Source organism: Pleurodeles waltl, chromosome 3_1, assembly GCF_031143425.1.
Source record: "Pleurodeles waltl isolate 20211129_DDA chromosome 3_1, aPleWal1.hap1.20221129, whole genome shotgun sequence".
NCBI lineage: Eukaryota > Metazoa > Chordata > Amphibia > Caudata > Salamandridae > Pleurodeles > Pleurodeles waltl.
This window is the reverse complement of record NC_090440.1, coordinates 281,087,860-281,105,118: the sequence shown is the minus strand read 5'-3', so window position 1 is coordinate 281,105,118 and position 17,259 is coordinate 281,087,860. Positions and strand designations below refer to the sequence as shown.

The 17,259-nt window shown below is 44.2% G+C and overlaps 1 protein-coding gene across 1 annotated transcript in view; it reads left to right on the top strand.

The window, feature by feature from the left end:
- Positions 1-17,259, top strand: part of MTMR10 (myotubularin related protein 10) — a 300,662-nt gene that overhangs the window by 96,432 nt on the left and 186,971 nt on the right. Inside the window, exons 8-9 of the mRNA XM_069222394.1 lie at positions 5,890-5,977; positions 13,615-13,703. Coding sequence (XP_069078495.1) covers positions 5,890-5,977; positions 13,615-13,703 — 177 coding nt within the window. The remainder of the gene's footprint in view (positions 1-5,889; positions 5,978-13,614; positions 13,704-17,259) is intronic.

Below are 17,259 nucleotides of genomic sequence, written 5' to 3'. Positions count from 1 at the left end.
CACCTGAAGGTGAAGGATCCTACTATCATAAGGAAGTTTTCTTAAAGGTAAAGCTACTGGCCTTACCTTAAAGGAGAAATCATCTTCTCAGGGAGGTCGCCTTTTATTTTGCGGGTTGGTTGGATTCCAGTAATTGTCTACTGGTGTATTGGAGTAACAACGTTTTTCTGGCATCCTGTGGTGCCGGTATAAATGTGCTCATGTTAATGCTTGTTGCGCTCCAGAGTTATTGCTGAAATGGTGATGCGCACACCTTATCACGCTTGTTGCACGCCTGAGATTTGTGCGCTGCTGTAGAGTTATTGCGCATAGAATTTAAAGGCTGCTGCAGAGCTATGGAAACGATGATGCACACACCTTGATGCTCATTACGCAACTTAATGCTTGTTGCGCGCCTTGGATTTGTGCGCTGCCACTGAGTTATTGCACCTGGAATCTGTGCGCTGCTTCAGAGTAATTGCACAAACGGTGATGTGCACACCTTGATGCTCGTTACGAACCTTGGGATTTGTGTGCTGCTACAGATTTGTATATTTTTAGAGTGATCTCGAATATTGGTGAAAGCCATGGAGCACGTTTCAATTACTGCACCGCCTTGTTTCCTTTCACATCCAGGTACTCCTACGATCCTGTGGGAAGACTGGATAGACATGTTTGACAATTATTTGTTGGCGTTGGATAGTGAAGAGTTTACGTCTGCACATAAAAAGAAATAATGTACTAAATTGTTTGGGTTCTGAAGCGCAGAGATTGTTTAAGTTTATGCCAGTGGCTACTGACAATGGAGCACGTATTGCAGATGATTACATAGAAGCTAGATTAAGACTGAGTAATAGGTTTGCTAAAGAGACTAATGTAGTCTTAGCGAGATATAAGTTTTATACACAACCACAGAGGGTGGGAGAGTCAATTGAAGAATTTGTGTTCAGGTTGAGGGAGTTGTCTGCTAAATGCCATTTTGGGGAGATGTGTAAGGAAATGATTATGGACCAGCTAATGGTTCAGTGCAAGAGCAGGAAAATCCAGGAAAGACTGTGGGCTGCAAAAAATCCCTGTCTGAGAGATGCCATTGACATGGCCAAGGTTGTGGAAGAATCGGAATTGTGTATGAAAGAAATGGGAAAGTATGGCAATGGAGGTAGGGAGCAACAAATCTTGCAAGAGGTCTTAGGGGATGTGGAAACCAAAAGCAACAGTGTGGCAGCTGTAGGGAAGAAAACACAAGATTTCCAGAAAACTCAGAGAATGGGTGTTAAGAAGAGATGTAACAGATGTGGTAGTAATTTACACAACAGCGAATTTAAGGGGTGTTTTGCGGTGAGTAAAGAGTGCAGGAAGTGTGGGCACAAAGGTCATTATGCGCGGATGTGCGCTGAATGGTCTAAACCCAAAGGAGTGGCTGTGTGTGAAGATAGGTGTGAGATTGTAGATTGTGTACTCTGTTTAGGTGAGGATGATATAGTCAACTGTGACAAGAGGGTAACCTGTCCCAAAGCGTGGTTTACTATCGCAAAAGTCAATGTAGAGTTGATGGTGGATACTGGATCCAAGTACACTATCATTCCCAAGGATATTTTTATGAAGAATTGGCCACAACTTGAGTTGGAAACAAAAGATATCTGTCCTGGGGGCTACCAAGGGGAGGAGATTGAGATCTTGGGTTTCTTTTTGACAGTTATATGTTTCAAGTCAAGAGAAACCCTTCTTAAAGTGTATGTGGCCGAGTCAGGGCCACCAATATTGGGTTGGATGCACCAGTATGATTTGAATATAATTGTTCATCCTAGAGGTATTGAACAAATTTTGGTTGTGGATGATGGAGGCGTCAGTGCAATTCTTGAGGAAGTGAGTGAGGTGTTTCGAGAGGAGTTGGGAGACTTAAAGGATTATGTTCACAAAATTTGTATGAAGTGGGGAGCTGTTGCGGTGAAACATAAAGTGAGGAAAGTACCATATTAACAGAGTTTGATAGAAGTCTAAAATCTGCGCTTACAGTAGATGCCAGTGCATCCAGCTTGGGTGTGATTCTTTCCCAATTTCATGGTAGTGATGAAAAGACTGTGGCGTTTGCCTCTCGTACACTGACATCGGCCGAAAAAAAAACTATTCAGTCATAGAGCATGAAGCTTTGGCTGCAGCCTGGGGTGCTGAATATTTCCGTGTGTACTTGTAGGGCTTACCATTTGTTATACGGGCAGATCATAGGCCGCTATTAAGAATTTTAGCTCCAGGTGGTGCAGGAAAGGGGTCAGCCAGGTTGGCTAGGCTTGCAGCAAGACTTCAGGAGTATGTCTACACTGTTGAGTTTCTACAAGGCTGGAAGAATGTTCAAGCATATTGCTTATCTAGATTGTCGTTGAATTGGGAGGAAGTTGATGATGTTGGTGTGAGAGAGACGTGGAGGGTGCGGTCGCCACTGTACAAGATGCAGTGGATAGAGGAACTGGTTCATTTTTGGGGATGCAGTGGTAAGAGGAGATGGAAGAGGATCCAGTAATGAGAGATGTAATTAAAATGATTAAATGTGGAGAAGCCTTGGGCAAGGACTGACCACCAGGAGGGTAAGAGCAAACTTTTGGTGGCCAGGGATAGAAAATCAGATTAAGGAATGGGTGCAAAATTGTAGCTTGTGTAAAGAGAGTGAGAAGAGGCTAGTTCTTGAGAAGTGCGAGGGTGGACTAGCCAGAGAGGGAGCCAGACGCCAGGTTGTGTCGTTGATTCAATAAACTTAATTATACAAGTTTATATGCCTCTCCGATATTACTTGCAACATTTTGGCGACGAGCTTCAGGTGTGGACACAACCTGGGTCTGGTAGACACTTACCTGCTGTTACCGCCGTGGTAGCGAACCTGTTTTCGGCGACAGTGACAAGGTGACGATCCGATTGAGTGCCACGCCATCTTTCACCCCTTCCTTGGGTGGTCCACTCCATCGGAGCTGGAGGCAGTGCGACGAGTGTTGTCTGCCCGGAGGAGGTGTGGCAGCGGCTGCATTAATGAGTGTTGCCTGCCCGGAGGAAGTGCAGGGGGTGCACTCTTACTTAATTACAAACTAGACTGCATAGTAAGAGCCGTTCACCCGGAGGCAGTGCAGCGAGTGTTGTCTGCGCGGCCGTGTCAATGAGTGTTGTCCGCCCAGAGGAAGTGCAGGGGGCACTCTCTTACATATTTAAAAACTAGACTCCTCGCCTGGACATTTTACTTTGGAATTCACATCTGTGGCAGCCATCTTACATTTTAAGGGGGGAAAAAAAGAAAAAAAACACCAATTTGTTGATTTTTACTTTGCTGTTCAACAAAGACTAGACTGTTCACCAGCATTTGGTCTTTATTTTAGTTCAAGGAATTTCTTCCATTATCATTGTGGTTTAAGGAAAAAAACAATTGTCACATTTACTGTTGTGGTGTTTGGGAAAAGTTTTTGCGATTTTTGTATTGGTGTAATATTGGTCATGGCTTCAGTTGGGAACATTATTACACCACCCTTTTTTCTACAACAAGCAGGTCAACCTGACATTTGTTGGGAGGATTGGATTGAAAGTTTAGAAAATTACATCATAACAAGGCTCCCAGATGAAACTGGTTAATGAAGCAATATCCAAATCAACTTGAAAAGTGTGGCGTTCTAGATTCTATTTGAGTAGCCTCCCATTCGTAGAAGCAGCCTAATTCGCCCAACATGGAGTTCCAAGATCAAGTGTGCAATTAGAACATTGAGACAAAAGATAGCAGCTCGTTCTGCATAAACCTCCTAATCAGCAAACTGATAAGGAGAGTTATGCGGGAACGCATTGCTATCTTTTATCTACGAATGGAAGATTACTCAAATGGAACTACGTAGGTTCTTTCAGCTCTATGGACTACCATTACAATGTGTCAATGTGTATTCTGACACCAAAAATATATTTTTACTTTTAAAATGTTTTTTTGTTTTAATTGATGAGGACCCAGCAGCTTCCACATCAATAGAGTTTGGAAGAACCATGACAAAATGAACACTGACAAAGTCAATGGCTGGTGTCAAATGCAGTGCTTGTTATGTGGCCACAAAGGCATTCACTGGACTCTTCATTTGCCAGTTAGAATTTAAGAGACTGGAACGTAGATTTAGAACTCTGCTGAGACTTGAAACACTGATATTTCTAGATCTGTACTCTATAGTGGCTTTGCTACAGTTCCAGAAACAGAGTTGCAAGCCTCAGTCAACGAACACTACTCTGTGAACTAGTGTGAAGTGATTTTTTCTTTTGTTCTCACCAGATGGACTGTGTGGGCAGTTTTAGCATGATAAGCGTTGCACTTACCTTTTCGGTCAACAGACAGGTCACCTACACGAACTGGCAGTGTTGCTTTCTCCTCTTCCAAGGCAGGTCACAGGCAGCAGGATGGCTCCATACTACAGACCTGTATGGGGCTTCAGAAGGCCAGACCAAGTACCGCTACTGTTTTTGATCATAAGTTGGGGGCAAAGGCTGGAAGCCATGGCCAACCTGTGAACAGTGAGAGGGGTGGTTAGATACTGTTGTTTTCGGATAAGGCAAGACATTGCCATGTATTTGGATTTGCCCTCTGGTACCGAAGGGCATGGTTCACCTCTGATGAGGATGGCCTCTAGGGAACTTTGAATGTTATCAAGTACATTGGTAACAAAATTACAGGAGAGACCAGGAAAGGTATTGGAGTACCTAGTTATCAGAGCTTTAATTTGTCATGTGAAGGCTTTCATACTACACCTATTACATTGCATTGCTTTGATTTGGCCTTCCAGGAGCCCATCCTCACATGTGTAATATTAATTCTCTTTCAAAGAAAGTAAGTAATGTGAGAGTTAAAGAAGAGTATGCAGCAACAATCAAACTCCAGCTCTTTATACTTCAACAGTAGGATGCGTTGCACAGTCTTCTTTAGTGGATTGGTTATTGAGAGAGGTCTTCCTGATCATGTGTTGTGCATATCCAAACAGCATGCTGCAGTCATAGACCCATACCAAAATGAAATGTTGTGTGTCAAAGAAAATTAGAAATGGAGCTAAAAGGGTGGATAGTTAGAAGCCTTCATCTGACCCCTGCAGCTTTCAGCAAAAAGGCAAATTGTATTCTTTCATCAAGCCAGCATAAGTGTTAAGAGAGCACTGCGGTCATTAAGGTTTTAAGCTTGTACTCTGTATGAAACATAAAATGTTCTATCTGGAAGCAGAAAGTGAAATCATCAAGACGCTTGTGTCAAGTGGGATGGCACAAGTTTTCGATTACTGACCTGCTGCACTCTCATCTCTTGTTTGCACAGTTCTGGGGGAAACGACGTGCAACCCTATCAAAGAGTGACTCTTAAGCAGTGAGCTGTGTCTTCTTCTGTGAAAGAATAAGCTGTTTACATCACATTTTGTTGTTTAGCTTCGCTTTTATTGATCACTGACATTCAACACAGTATGCTCCTTTCTGTTGGGCTACTTTTCTATTACAGAACTGTACCATGATGTGTACATCAGTGCTTCACGTCAGCAATCCTTTCAGAGAGTCCCACAAATAAACATTTATTTCCTCAGCCTCTCAATTTATCAATGAAATTTCAAGTTGTATATGATACTCATAGACAGTGGCTATTGTATTCCACCAGTTAAATTTAGAAAAAAATCGTTGTGGTGTAAGAATGGCTTTTTAAATTTACCTGAGGGTTTCCTCTTGCTAGATGTTTTGAGCAATGATAACTTGTTTAAGGTGCTTTTTCTAAATTGGCCTGGTTCTTTTGCTTATGAGTTTTATTTTATTGAATTGTCTACATTTTGCCTTCAGTGCCTTCATGGTTTTAATGAGATTGACAGTAATCCTTTTCAGATCTAAAAAGATTTGCTTTTTTTTTAAATGTTATCAATGTTTTTGTTTTTCCAGCCTTCCAGAATATTTTGTAGTTCCCTCCTCCTTGGCAGATACAGATCTTAAGCAGTATTCTCATTCTTTTGTTGGAAGGCGGATGCCAGTAAGTGAATATATTGTACTTTTATATAGGTTTATTGTTATCCTGTATTTGGGAGCACAGCCTCCAAAAGTGGGTTATTCTTAAACGAATTAAAATTGCATGATTACAAATTTGAGGATCACACTTTATGCTAATGATATCTTTACTCTAAATAGAAGGTTTTTACTTGAACAATTTATACAACGAAAATAAGTTAGAAGCAAAAGTATTCTTGTTTCAGAGTAAATAAGTATTTTTATAGTGCTCATTCTTCACACTTAAGAGAGCATTGCATTCTCACAAATTAAAGGTTTATTATTGGATCTTGCAACTTTGACTTATGTACTCATGGTGACCCTGTGTCTGTATGGTTGTTGGTTATTTGAAACATACATCTAGTCCTGTTGGGGGTAGTTACACCTTGTATAACATTCTAAAATCCTTATTTTGACTAAATCTTTGTAGCATGTAATTGAGGGCATAGGTGCAGTGCACTGACCTGTTTTAGGTTGCTTGCACTGCCACTCTAAAGTCTCGAGTTAAACTTTACTGGTGGAGTAAGATGTTAAATCGTCTCTCTGCCTTAAGTCTCCTCATTTGTGAACATTTTAGAAGCCGAAGTTGAGGTGGCCCGCTGTTTACCTAAATCCTTGTTTGTGTGCTATGTAATGAACATTTGCAGAGTTGTGTTGAGCTATCGGAGATGATCAGATCTGTTTATCGGGAGACAAGTATAACATAATGTTCGATGGCATCTGTCGCTGTAGATACGCATGTTCTGCAATAGCTCGCCATCTGGTGTTGGGCCGGAGTGTTACAAGTTGTTTTTCTTCGAAGAAGTCTTTCGAGTCACGGGACCGAGTGACTCCTCCTTTTGTCTCCATTGCGCATGGGCGTCGACTCCATCTTCGATTGTTTTTTTTCCGCCATCTGGTTCGGACGTGTTCCTGTCGCTCCGAGTTTCGGAACGGAAAAAATAGTTAATTTCGGAAGATTTTCGTCGGTATTGTTGCGTTCGGGATCGGCGTACTTAGATTCCACACTGCATCGAAGATCGAAGAGCTCCGGTGCCCTTCGGGGTAGTTTTTCGATCCTCCCTCGGGGCCTGGTCGGCCCGACCGCGTGCTGAAGAACGCCGATGGAACGGACCCCGTTCCGTTTCTGCCCCAAATGCCACAATAAATACCCCTACACAGACCAACACTTGGTCTGCAACCTGTGCCTGTCACCTGAGCACAGCGAAGACACCTGCGAGGCCTGTCGTGCGTTCCGGTCCCGAAAAACACTCCGAGACCGTCGAGCCAGAAGACTTCAAATGGCGTCCGCACCGACAGCCCAACGGGAGTTCGAGGAACAGGAAGAAGAAGGTACCTTCTCGATCCAAGACTCAGACTCCGAAGGATTCGACGATACACAAACCGTGAGTAAGACGTCGAAAACCACACAAAGAAACATTTACAAGGCCCAGGGGACGCCACTGCCACCAGGCCATGGCTCGACCCATAAATTCGGTGACCGACCGTCGGCACCGAAAAAGGCCCAAACAGTGCCGAGATCGTCCGACTCCGGTCGAGACACCGGCACGCAGCCTTCTCGGGACCGAGAAAGTGCTGGAGACAAGCCTCGACACCGAGATGCCGGTGTGGACACGGCTCGACGCCGAGACAGCGGCACCGAAACAGATCGACGCCGAGAGGTTTCGGCCCCGAAAAGGAAAAAAGTCACCTCGGAGCCGAAAAAACACGCAGACAAAGTTTCGATGCCGAAACAAACTGCAAGCGACCCAGCTTCAGGCTCTTATACAGAAGAGCACTCGCTAACCTCCCAAATGCAAAAGCATAGGTTTGAGGAAGAGCTACAAGCAACTGATGTGGACCATACGCAAAAGCGTATCTTCATTCAGCAGGGGACAGGAAAAATAAGCACCCTTCCCCCCATTAGGAGAAAGAGAAGGTTGGAGTTCCAGACGGAACAAGCACCACAACCAAAAGTGGTGAAAAGAGTTACACCACCACCCTCTCCTCCGCCCGTGATTAACGTTTCACCAGCACAAACTCCATCACACTCCCCAGCTCACACCACCATGAGCCAGGGTGACCAAGATCAGGACGCATGGAACCTATACGACGCCCCAGTGTCAGATAACAGCCCGGAGGCATACCCTACAAAGCCATCTCCACCAGAAGACAGCACCGCGTACTCTCAGGTGGTGGCTAGAGCAGCACAATTTCACAACGTTAGCCTCCACTCAGAACAGGTCGAGGATGATTTCTTGTTCAACACACTCTCCTCCACCCACAGCTCCTACCAAAGCCTGCCTATGCTCCCTGGTATGCTCCGGCACGCAAAAGACATATTTAAGGAGCCGGTCAAAAGTAGGGCAATCACACCAAGGGTGGAAAAAAAGTATAAGCCGCCTCCTACGGACCCGGTTTTCATCACTACACAGCTGCCACCAGACTCTGTTGTTGTAGGAGCAGTTAGGAAAAGGGCCAACTCTCACACATCTGGAGATGCACCACCCCCAGATAAAGAAAGCCGCAAGTTCGATGCAGCTGGTAAGAGAGTCGCAGCACAAGCTGCAAACCAGTGGCGCATCGCGAACTCCCAGGCACTACTTGCGCGCTATGACAGAGCCCACTGGGACGAGATGCAACATCTCATTGAACATCTGCCCAAGGACTTCCAAAATAGGGCAAAACAAGTGGTTGAGGAGGGACAGACCATCTCCAACAACCAGATACGTTCCTCCATGGACGCTGCAGATACAGCTGCACGGACAATTAATACATCTGTAACTATCAGAAGGCATGCATGGCTCCGAACGTCTGGATTTAAACCAGAGATTCAACAAGCAGTTCTCAATATGCCTTTTAATGAAAAAGAACTGTTCGGTCCAGAAGTGGACACAGCGATTGAGAAACTCAAAAAAGATACGGACACTGCCAAAGCCATGGGCGCACTCTACTCCCCGCAGAGCAGAGGGAATTACAGCACATTCCGTAAAACGCCCTTTCGAGGGGGATTTCGGGGTCAAAGCACACAAGCCAGCACCTCACAAGCAACACCGTCCACTTACCAGGGACAGTATAGAGGAGGTTTTCGGGGACAATATAGAGGAGGGCAATTCCCTAGAAATAGAGGGAGATTTCAAAGCCCCAAAACCCCTACTACTAAACAATGACTCACATGTCACTCACCCCCTCCACACAACACCAGTGGGGGGAAGAATAGGTCATTATTACAAAGCATGGGAGGAAATCACTACAGACACTTGGGTTCTAGCAATTATCCAACATGGTTATTGCATAGAATTTCTACAATTCCCTCCAAACATACCACCAAAAGCACAAAATTTAACAACACACCATTCCAATCTCCTGGAGATAGAAGTGCAGGCACTATTGCAAAAGAATGCAATCGAATTAGTGCCAAACACACAAATAAACACAGGAGTTTACTCACTGTACTTTCTGATACCAAAGAAGGACAAAACGCTGAGACCAATCCTAGACCTCAGAGTAGTGAACACTTTCATCAAATCAGACCACTTCCACATGGTCACACTACAAGAAGTATTGCCATTGCTAAAACTGCACGACTACATGGCAACTTTAGACCTCAAGGATGCTTATTTCCATATACCAATACACCCATCGCACAGGAAATACCTAAGGTTTGTATTCAAAGGAATACATTACCAATTCAAGGTACTGCCTTTCGGATTAACAACCGCACCAAGAGTCTTTACCAAATGTCTAGCAGTAGTCGCAGCACACATAAGAAGGCAGCAAATACATGTGTTCCCATATCTAGACGACTGGCTAATCAAGGCCCATTCGTTAATAGAGTGCTCAAATCACACAAATCATATCATACAAACCCTCTTCAAACTAGGGTTCACCGTCAATTTCACAAAATCCAAAATTCTGCCACGCAAGGTACAACAATACCTGGGAGCCATAATAGACACATCAAAAGGAGTAGCCACTCCAAGTCCACAAAGAATTCAAAATTTCAACACCATCATACAACGCATGTATCCAACACAAAAGATACAGGCAAAGATGGTATTACAACTCCTAGGCATGATGTCATCATGCATAGCCATTGTCCCAAACGCAAGACTGCACATGAGGCCCTTACAACAATGCCTAGCATCACAGTGGTCTCAAGCACAGGGTCACCTTTTAGATCTGGTGTTAATAGACCGCCAAACTTACCTCTCGCTTCTGTGGTGGAACAACATAAATTTAAACAAGGGGCGGCCTTTCCAAGACCCAGTGCCACAATACGTAATAACAACAGATGCTTCCATGACAGGGTGGGGAGCACACCTCGATCAACACAGCATACAAGGACAATGGAACGTACATCAAACAAAACTGCATATCAATCACCTAGAACTTCTAGCAGTTTTTCAAGCACTAAAAGCTTTCCAACCAATAATAGTTCACAAATACATTCTCGTCAAAACAGACAACATGACAACAATGTATTATCTAAACAAGCAGGGAGGGACGCACTCCACGCAGTTAAGCCTGCTAGCACAAAAAATTTGGCATTGGGCAATTCACAACCAAATTCGCCTAATTGCACAGTTTATACCAGGGATACAAAATCAACTCGCAGACAATCTCTCTCGAGATCACCAACAGGTCCACGAATGGGAAATTCACCCCCAAATTCTGAACACTTATTTCAAACTCTGGGGAACACCTCAGATAGACTTGTTTGCGACAAGGGAGAACGCAAAATGCCAAAACTTCGCATCCAGATACCCACACAAACAATCCCAAGGCAATGCCCTATGGATGAACTGGTCAGGGATATTTGCTTACGCTTTTCCTCCTCTCCCTCTCCTTCCTTACCTGGTAAACAAACTCAGTCAAAGCAAACTCAAACTCATATTGATAGCACCAACTTGGGCAAGGCAACCCTGGTACACAACGCTGCTAGACCTATCAGTGGTACCCTGCATCAAATTGCCCAACAGGCCAGATCTGTTGACACAGCACAACCAAAAGATCAGACACCCAGATCCAGCATCGCTGAATCTAGCAATCTGGCTCCTGAAATCCTAGAATTCGGGCACTTACAACTTACCCAAGAATGTATGGAAGTCATAAAACAAGCAAGAAGGCCATCCACCAGGCACTGCTATGCAAGTAAATGGAAGAGGTTTGTTTGCTACTGCCATATTAATCAAATACAACCATTACACACAACTCCAGAACATGTAGTGGGTTACTTGCTTCACTTACAAAAATCTAACCTAGCTTTCTCTTCCATTAAGATTCACCTTGCAGCAATATCTGCATACCTGCAGACTACCTATTCAACTTCCCTATATAAAATACCAGTCATTAAAGCATTCATGGAGGGCCTTAGGAGAATTATACCACCAAGAACACTACCTGTTCCTTCATGGAACCTAAATGTTGTCCTAACTAGACTTATGGGTCCACCTTTTGAACCCATGCACTCCTGCGACATACAGTTCCTAACCTGGAAGGTGGCATTTCTCATCGCCATTACTTCCCTGAGAAGAGTAAGCGAGATTCAGGCGTTTACTATACAGGAACCTTTTATACAACTACACAAAAATAAAGTCGTCCTAAGGACCAATCCTAAATTTTTGCCAAAGGTTATTTCACCGTTCCATCTAAATCAAACAGTGGAACTTCCAGTGTTCTTTCCACAGCCAGATACCGTAGCTGAAAGGGCACTACATACATTAGATGTCAAAAGAGCATTGATGTATTACATTGACAGAACAAAGAACATCAGAAAGACTAAACAACTCTTTATTGCATTTCAAAAACCTCATGCAGGAAACCCAATATCAAAACAAGGTATAGCCAGATGGATAGTTAAATGCATCCAAATCTGCTACCTTAAAGCTAAACGACAGCTGCCCATTACACCAAGGGCACACTCAACCAGAAAGAAAGGTGCTACCATGGCCTTTCTAGGAAACATCCCAATGCAAGAAATATGTAAGGCAGCCACATGGTCTACGCCTCACACATTCACCAAGCACTACTGTGTAGACGTGTTATCCGCACAACAAGCCACAGTAGGTCAAGCTGTATTAAGGACATTATTTCAGACTACTTCCACTCCTACAGGCTGATCCACCGCTTTTGGGGAAATAACTGCTTACTAGTCTATGCAGAACATGCGTATCTACAGCGACAGATGCCATCGAACTGAAAATGTCACTTACCCAGTGTACATCTGTTCGTGGCATCAGTCGCAGTAGATTCGCATGTGCCCACCCGCCTCCCCGGGAGCCTGTAGCAGTTTGGAAGTTACCTTCAATTATTTATATATGTATCATCTCAACCTTAAATAGGTGCATACTTAGTCACTCCATTGCATGGGCACTATTACTACAATTCAACTCCTACCTCACCCTCTGCGGGGAAAAACAATCGAAGATGGAGTCGACGCCCATGCGCAATGGAGACAAAAGGAGGAGTCACTCGGTCCCGTGACTCGAAAGACTTCTTCGAAGAAAAACAACTTGTAACACTCCGGCCCAACACCAGATGGCGAGCTATTGCAGAACATGCGAATCTACTGTGACTGATGCCACGAACAGATGTACACTGGGTAAGTGACATTTTCATTATCATTATTCACCCCAAAAAATAGTTGTGACAAAAATTGCATTTTATTGATCTGCCACATTAATTCTGGACCTTTCAAGATTATTTGTTGTTAGCTAACTCAAGATTTCCCAAATGTATGCAAAATATGTGTCACTTGTCCTGCTCTGATGTTTTCTGAAAAAAGGGAAAACACTCATAAAATAGCTCCTTTCATGTAAAAACTGGTTGCTGCTAGTGCTGTTAGAGGAACCTACTTTGGAAATACTGACAACATCAAACGGGGCAAGAAATGTTCTAAATGACCCAGGCTGTTTCGGCTTTTAGGCAGCAGACGTGGTGTTTATTAAGGAATATTAAACCACCTTTGATTGTGATTTCTCAATTCTTACCTGTGATTAGGTTATTTTATGTTGTTGCTTCATGTGGCCAAAACCTGCAGAAAAGCCCTTTCCTATTCAAACCAGCTTTTTTTATTTAACAAAATTGTGTAGTATGTGTTTTAAAAATATTGTACTGCGACTTTTACCACCAGAATTAGTCAGGAATGTTGCTCCTCTCAGGTTGGAGGTATGTAGGTATTTCTACATAGCCAAGGTCAGGGGGTGCTGTACAAGGCAGTGGCAATGATTACAATGTCCTGTATTTTAGAGATAACAGAAAAACACGCTTATCCCTAAGGAGGACCAATCTTTAATTCCCAAAAACCTGCAACAAACTGCAGATTATGCAAGGGATTCTCTCCACACCCTTTTATATGGTTCAGGCAGGCCTTTTTTGGACAATTGGGAGTAGTGTCACTTTCTGTTTGCCGTGTATGGCTAGGGACAGACACAATTGGCATGACTCATTAGTAATTTCCTGGATCCTGGAAGTCGCATACACAATGACCACATAGGCCGTCCTAGTTTAATGAAGCCCTATTTGATGAGTGAGCAGAGGAGCTAGGAAAGAGAGCAATGTTGATATCAGTGTTTGTACTACATTACACATGTCTAGTTAGAGAAAGATTTTGAAATCATCCATTTTCTAAATTTAATTTAGGTGTGGTGCTGGAATCACCCCAATGGAAATGCACTTGTGAGAATGGCCAGCATCAAAGACCTGTTGCAACAAAGAAAAGTAGACCAAAGGTCAGAGACATGATGCAATTGTTTGTTTGTTTGAGATGCATTTCAGTAATTATTGCATGCCAGTGTGAAAAGGGTGGTTGTACATTCTAATCCAGCATTTCGAAGTGTTCTTGTGTAAAACATTGTTTTCTGCCTCAGTCTTTTCCATGGAGCCACAAACTTGAAAATGCCCTCTGAGGGCAGCCAAGTGTGACCTTTTGACAAAAAAAGGTATTGATCATCCCCCACTCATGCTATTGCCTTTCCAGAATAGGCTTCAAATCCTGTAGACCGTTGCCACCATACTATCAGTTTATAATTTTCCACAGGTGATAGAGGCCTTGGGCAACCTGCCTACTGCATTCGTTTTTTAACCATTGTTTACTCCTCTCAACACCTTTCTTTCTGGTCTGATCATAACTCTTCCTCAGTACGTGTACCCTTTATTGTCCCTCACGTAAATATTCAGCCCAGGTTCTCCACCTGTTCTGAAACAGTGTTTCTATATCATCCCAGCCCAGCATTTATTATGATCTGGACGTATAGGATCCATTTCACCACTCAAAAACACTTTCTGGCATACCAGTGACAAAGGAGCAGGCACTCTGATTTTACTTCTGTTGAGATGAAAGTTAGCCAGCCTGTGGCTTCATCTTGGCCTCTTGTCTGGGATGCAACTGGAAAGTAACAAACCAATGTTTTTTAACTTTGTCAGAGAAAATACACACACAGTATTATAACTACAGTTCCTGTGCTTTTATCAAATAGCTGGACATCCAGAAGTGCCCACCACAGGCCCACAGGATCATACTGTACAATCCTTATTCTGTCTATATTGCTATCCTCCTAAGACTAGCTTCTGCTTGGGTTTTTCCTGGTTGCTCAGTTGCAAAATTGTAATGTCTAATAAGGCACCAACAAAGATGCATCCGGATTACAGAAGTTAACTGGCTGAGTTCTGTTCTGGGTGACCTATTTTTCATGACATCTATAATGGCCAATGTGATGAGGCAGAGTTTTACCCTGAAGACCATCAACTTGAGACCATCATGGGCGAATGAAGGAAGACGTCACGGCCGGGGGCAGCTGCGTAATCGCCAGCCCTAACTGTCGCCTCTGACAAGTCCAGTGGGGGAGAGGAGTCAGACGTGCACCTTCAAGCCACCTCATACGTGGCTCCGCCACCACCAGAGACCGGAACCAGGCGAAATTTACTCCACGCTCTGTGGCGCCCGCCCCACATTAAAAACTCATTCACAAAGCCTCCCACAAATGCCAAGGTGTGCCACAGCTCTCAAGCTCTGGCTGACACAGAGACAGACCCCCAGAGCTGAGACAGAACAACAGCTTTCTCGATCCTCATTGGGCGTTTGGGCAAAGGGCGAAACATGGAGCTGACACAAGGCCTGCATCAATGCAGAAATAACATTGACTCCAGCACTTACATTGGTGCTGGAAAAACCCAAGCTCCTTACATTGGCATCGAGCAAACACTCTGAGCCGCAGCAGTGCCCGACGTCCAGTCATATGGAGCTGAAGCAATCCTTGACACCGATAAAGGGGGAAGACCATGACCACGCCTCGATGAGGATGAACAGTTCAGCCTTGAGAATGCCGAAAAGAAAACTGCCTTCATTGGCAATTAAAGTGGTGACCGAGAAGCTGGCAAAAGCAGCAAACACGCCCATGCTTTCAGAAGAAGGCAGCAATACCTTCAAAGGAATATAGGAGTTCCTTCAAAAACGCAGACAAAATGCAGATGTCAGCAGAAAAGCACCTAAGTAACAAAGCAAAGATTTGGATGCTTAACAACCATTGCCAAAAAGGGTGTTGACAGGGCACAGGGACACAAGCCCCATGCCACAAAGCTTCCCAGTGTCACCAGATAGCAAGTCACCCACGCCCACACAAGAAGCAGAGGAGGTGTTCAGTGATCAGGACACACATTTTTCACAATCCCAAGGAGGGATTCCACAAAGTCCAGAGCCATGAGATCACTATGATGTCGTCCTTCCAGACACACATAGAGCCCCTCCCTCCCCCAAACTTGCTAAAGCATCACCGCCAGAGGACACCTCATCTTATCACAACATCATCCAAAGGTCAGCAGAATGCTACAAATTACCACTACATACGAAGGAGGAGGAAACCGATTTCCTGGTGGAAACTCTGTCTAGGACAGAATGTACTGTGCAGTACCCGGCAATGAATGGCTCTATGATGAAGGTCTCTAAAGCAGTCTTTAAGGCGCCAATGTAATCCAAGGTTCGAACACCAAGGATTGAAAGAAAGTATAGGGCTTTGCCCTCCAACCCTCTCTACATCAGAGGACACCCTACTGCTTACTCACTGGTGGTAACTACGGCGATTAAAAAGGGCTACTTCACAAAGTACAGGGGATGTTCCGCCCCCTGAGAAAGTAAGCTGATTGGGATCGATGCAGCAAAAAAAAGGGTTGCTACAGGCTATGCTGACCATTGGAGGATAGTCAAATTGGTAGGCCTCCTCTCACGCCACAGCAGAGCGATGCAGGATGAGATGGAGGATCTCCTACAGCATCTTCCAGACCAATACAAGAAGAAAGGGAAAGATCTAGTGTCCGAGAGAAGTCAGATCTTCAGTGCAACTATCTATTGTGCATTAGACAGCAGAGATACTCCTGCAAGGGTGATTAATTTGTCTGTCATGCTTCGTAGACATGCCTGGTTTTGCATCTCAGAATTTAAACCAGAGGTCCGACAGCACATCTTGAATGTTCCACTTGAAGGACAGCACCCTTTTGGTCTGGAAGTTGCGACACAACTGGAAAAATTTAAAAAGACATATAGACTGCAAAATCAATGGGATCCTTGCAGTTTGTGTCACAAAAGAACCAGCCCTTTCAGAGATACCAAGGAAGAGAGGCCTCAGAGTAACATCCCAGAGACCCCAATTTGCCAGCAGTACCACCAACAGTCTGGGAGGTTATTGAGGGGGTGGCTTCAAACCTACGGGCAAGAAGTGGAGACCAACCACCCACAAAGGAAGCCTCCACCTCAAAGCAATGACTTCCCCCTCCCCCTCTGACCCCAATCACACATCACCTGTCGGGGAAGACTGGCACAATTAATTGTGTCCAGAAGTCATGTCTGATGAGTTGGCCCTACACATTGTCAGTCAAGCATACTGCCTAAAGCTAAAACGTCAACCACCAAATATTCCACCGTGCAAACACACACTCTTCCCTCATCATCTCCATCTGCTGAAGAAAGAGGTAAAGGGGCCATAGACCTAGTCCCATTCAAACACCAAGAGTGAAGTATACTCCCTGTACTACTTGATACCCAAAAAGAATGGAACGCTCTGCCCCATATTGGACCTGTGTTCACTTATTCTATACATCCTTGCAAAACACTCCCACATGGTCACACTACAGGATGTAATACCACTGCTTCAGAAGGGCGACTTCATGACAGCATTAGATCCATATACCAATCCACCTTGCACATCGCCGGTAACTTCAGCTTGTGGTAAGTGGATGGCATTATCAGTTCAAAGTTCTACCATTTGGGTTAACAACAGTCCCAAGGATGTTCAC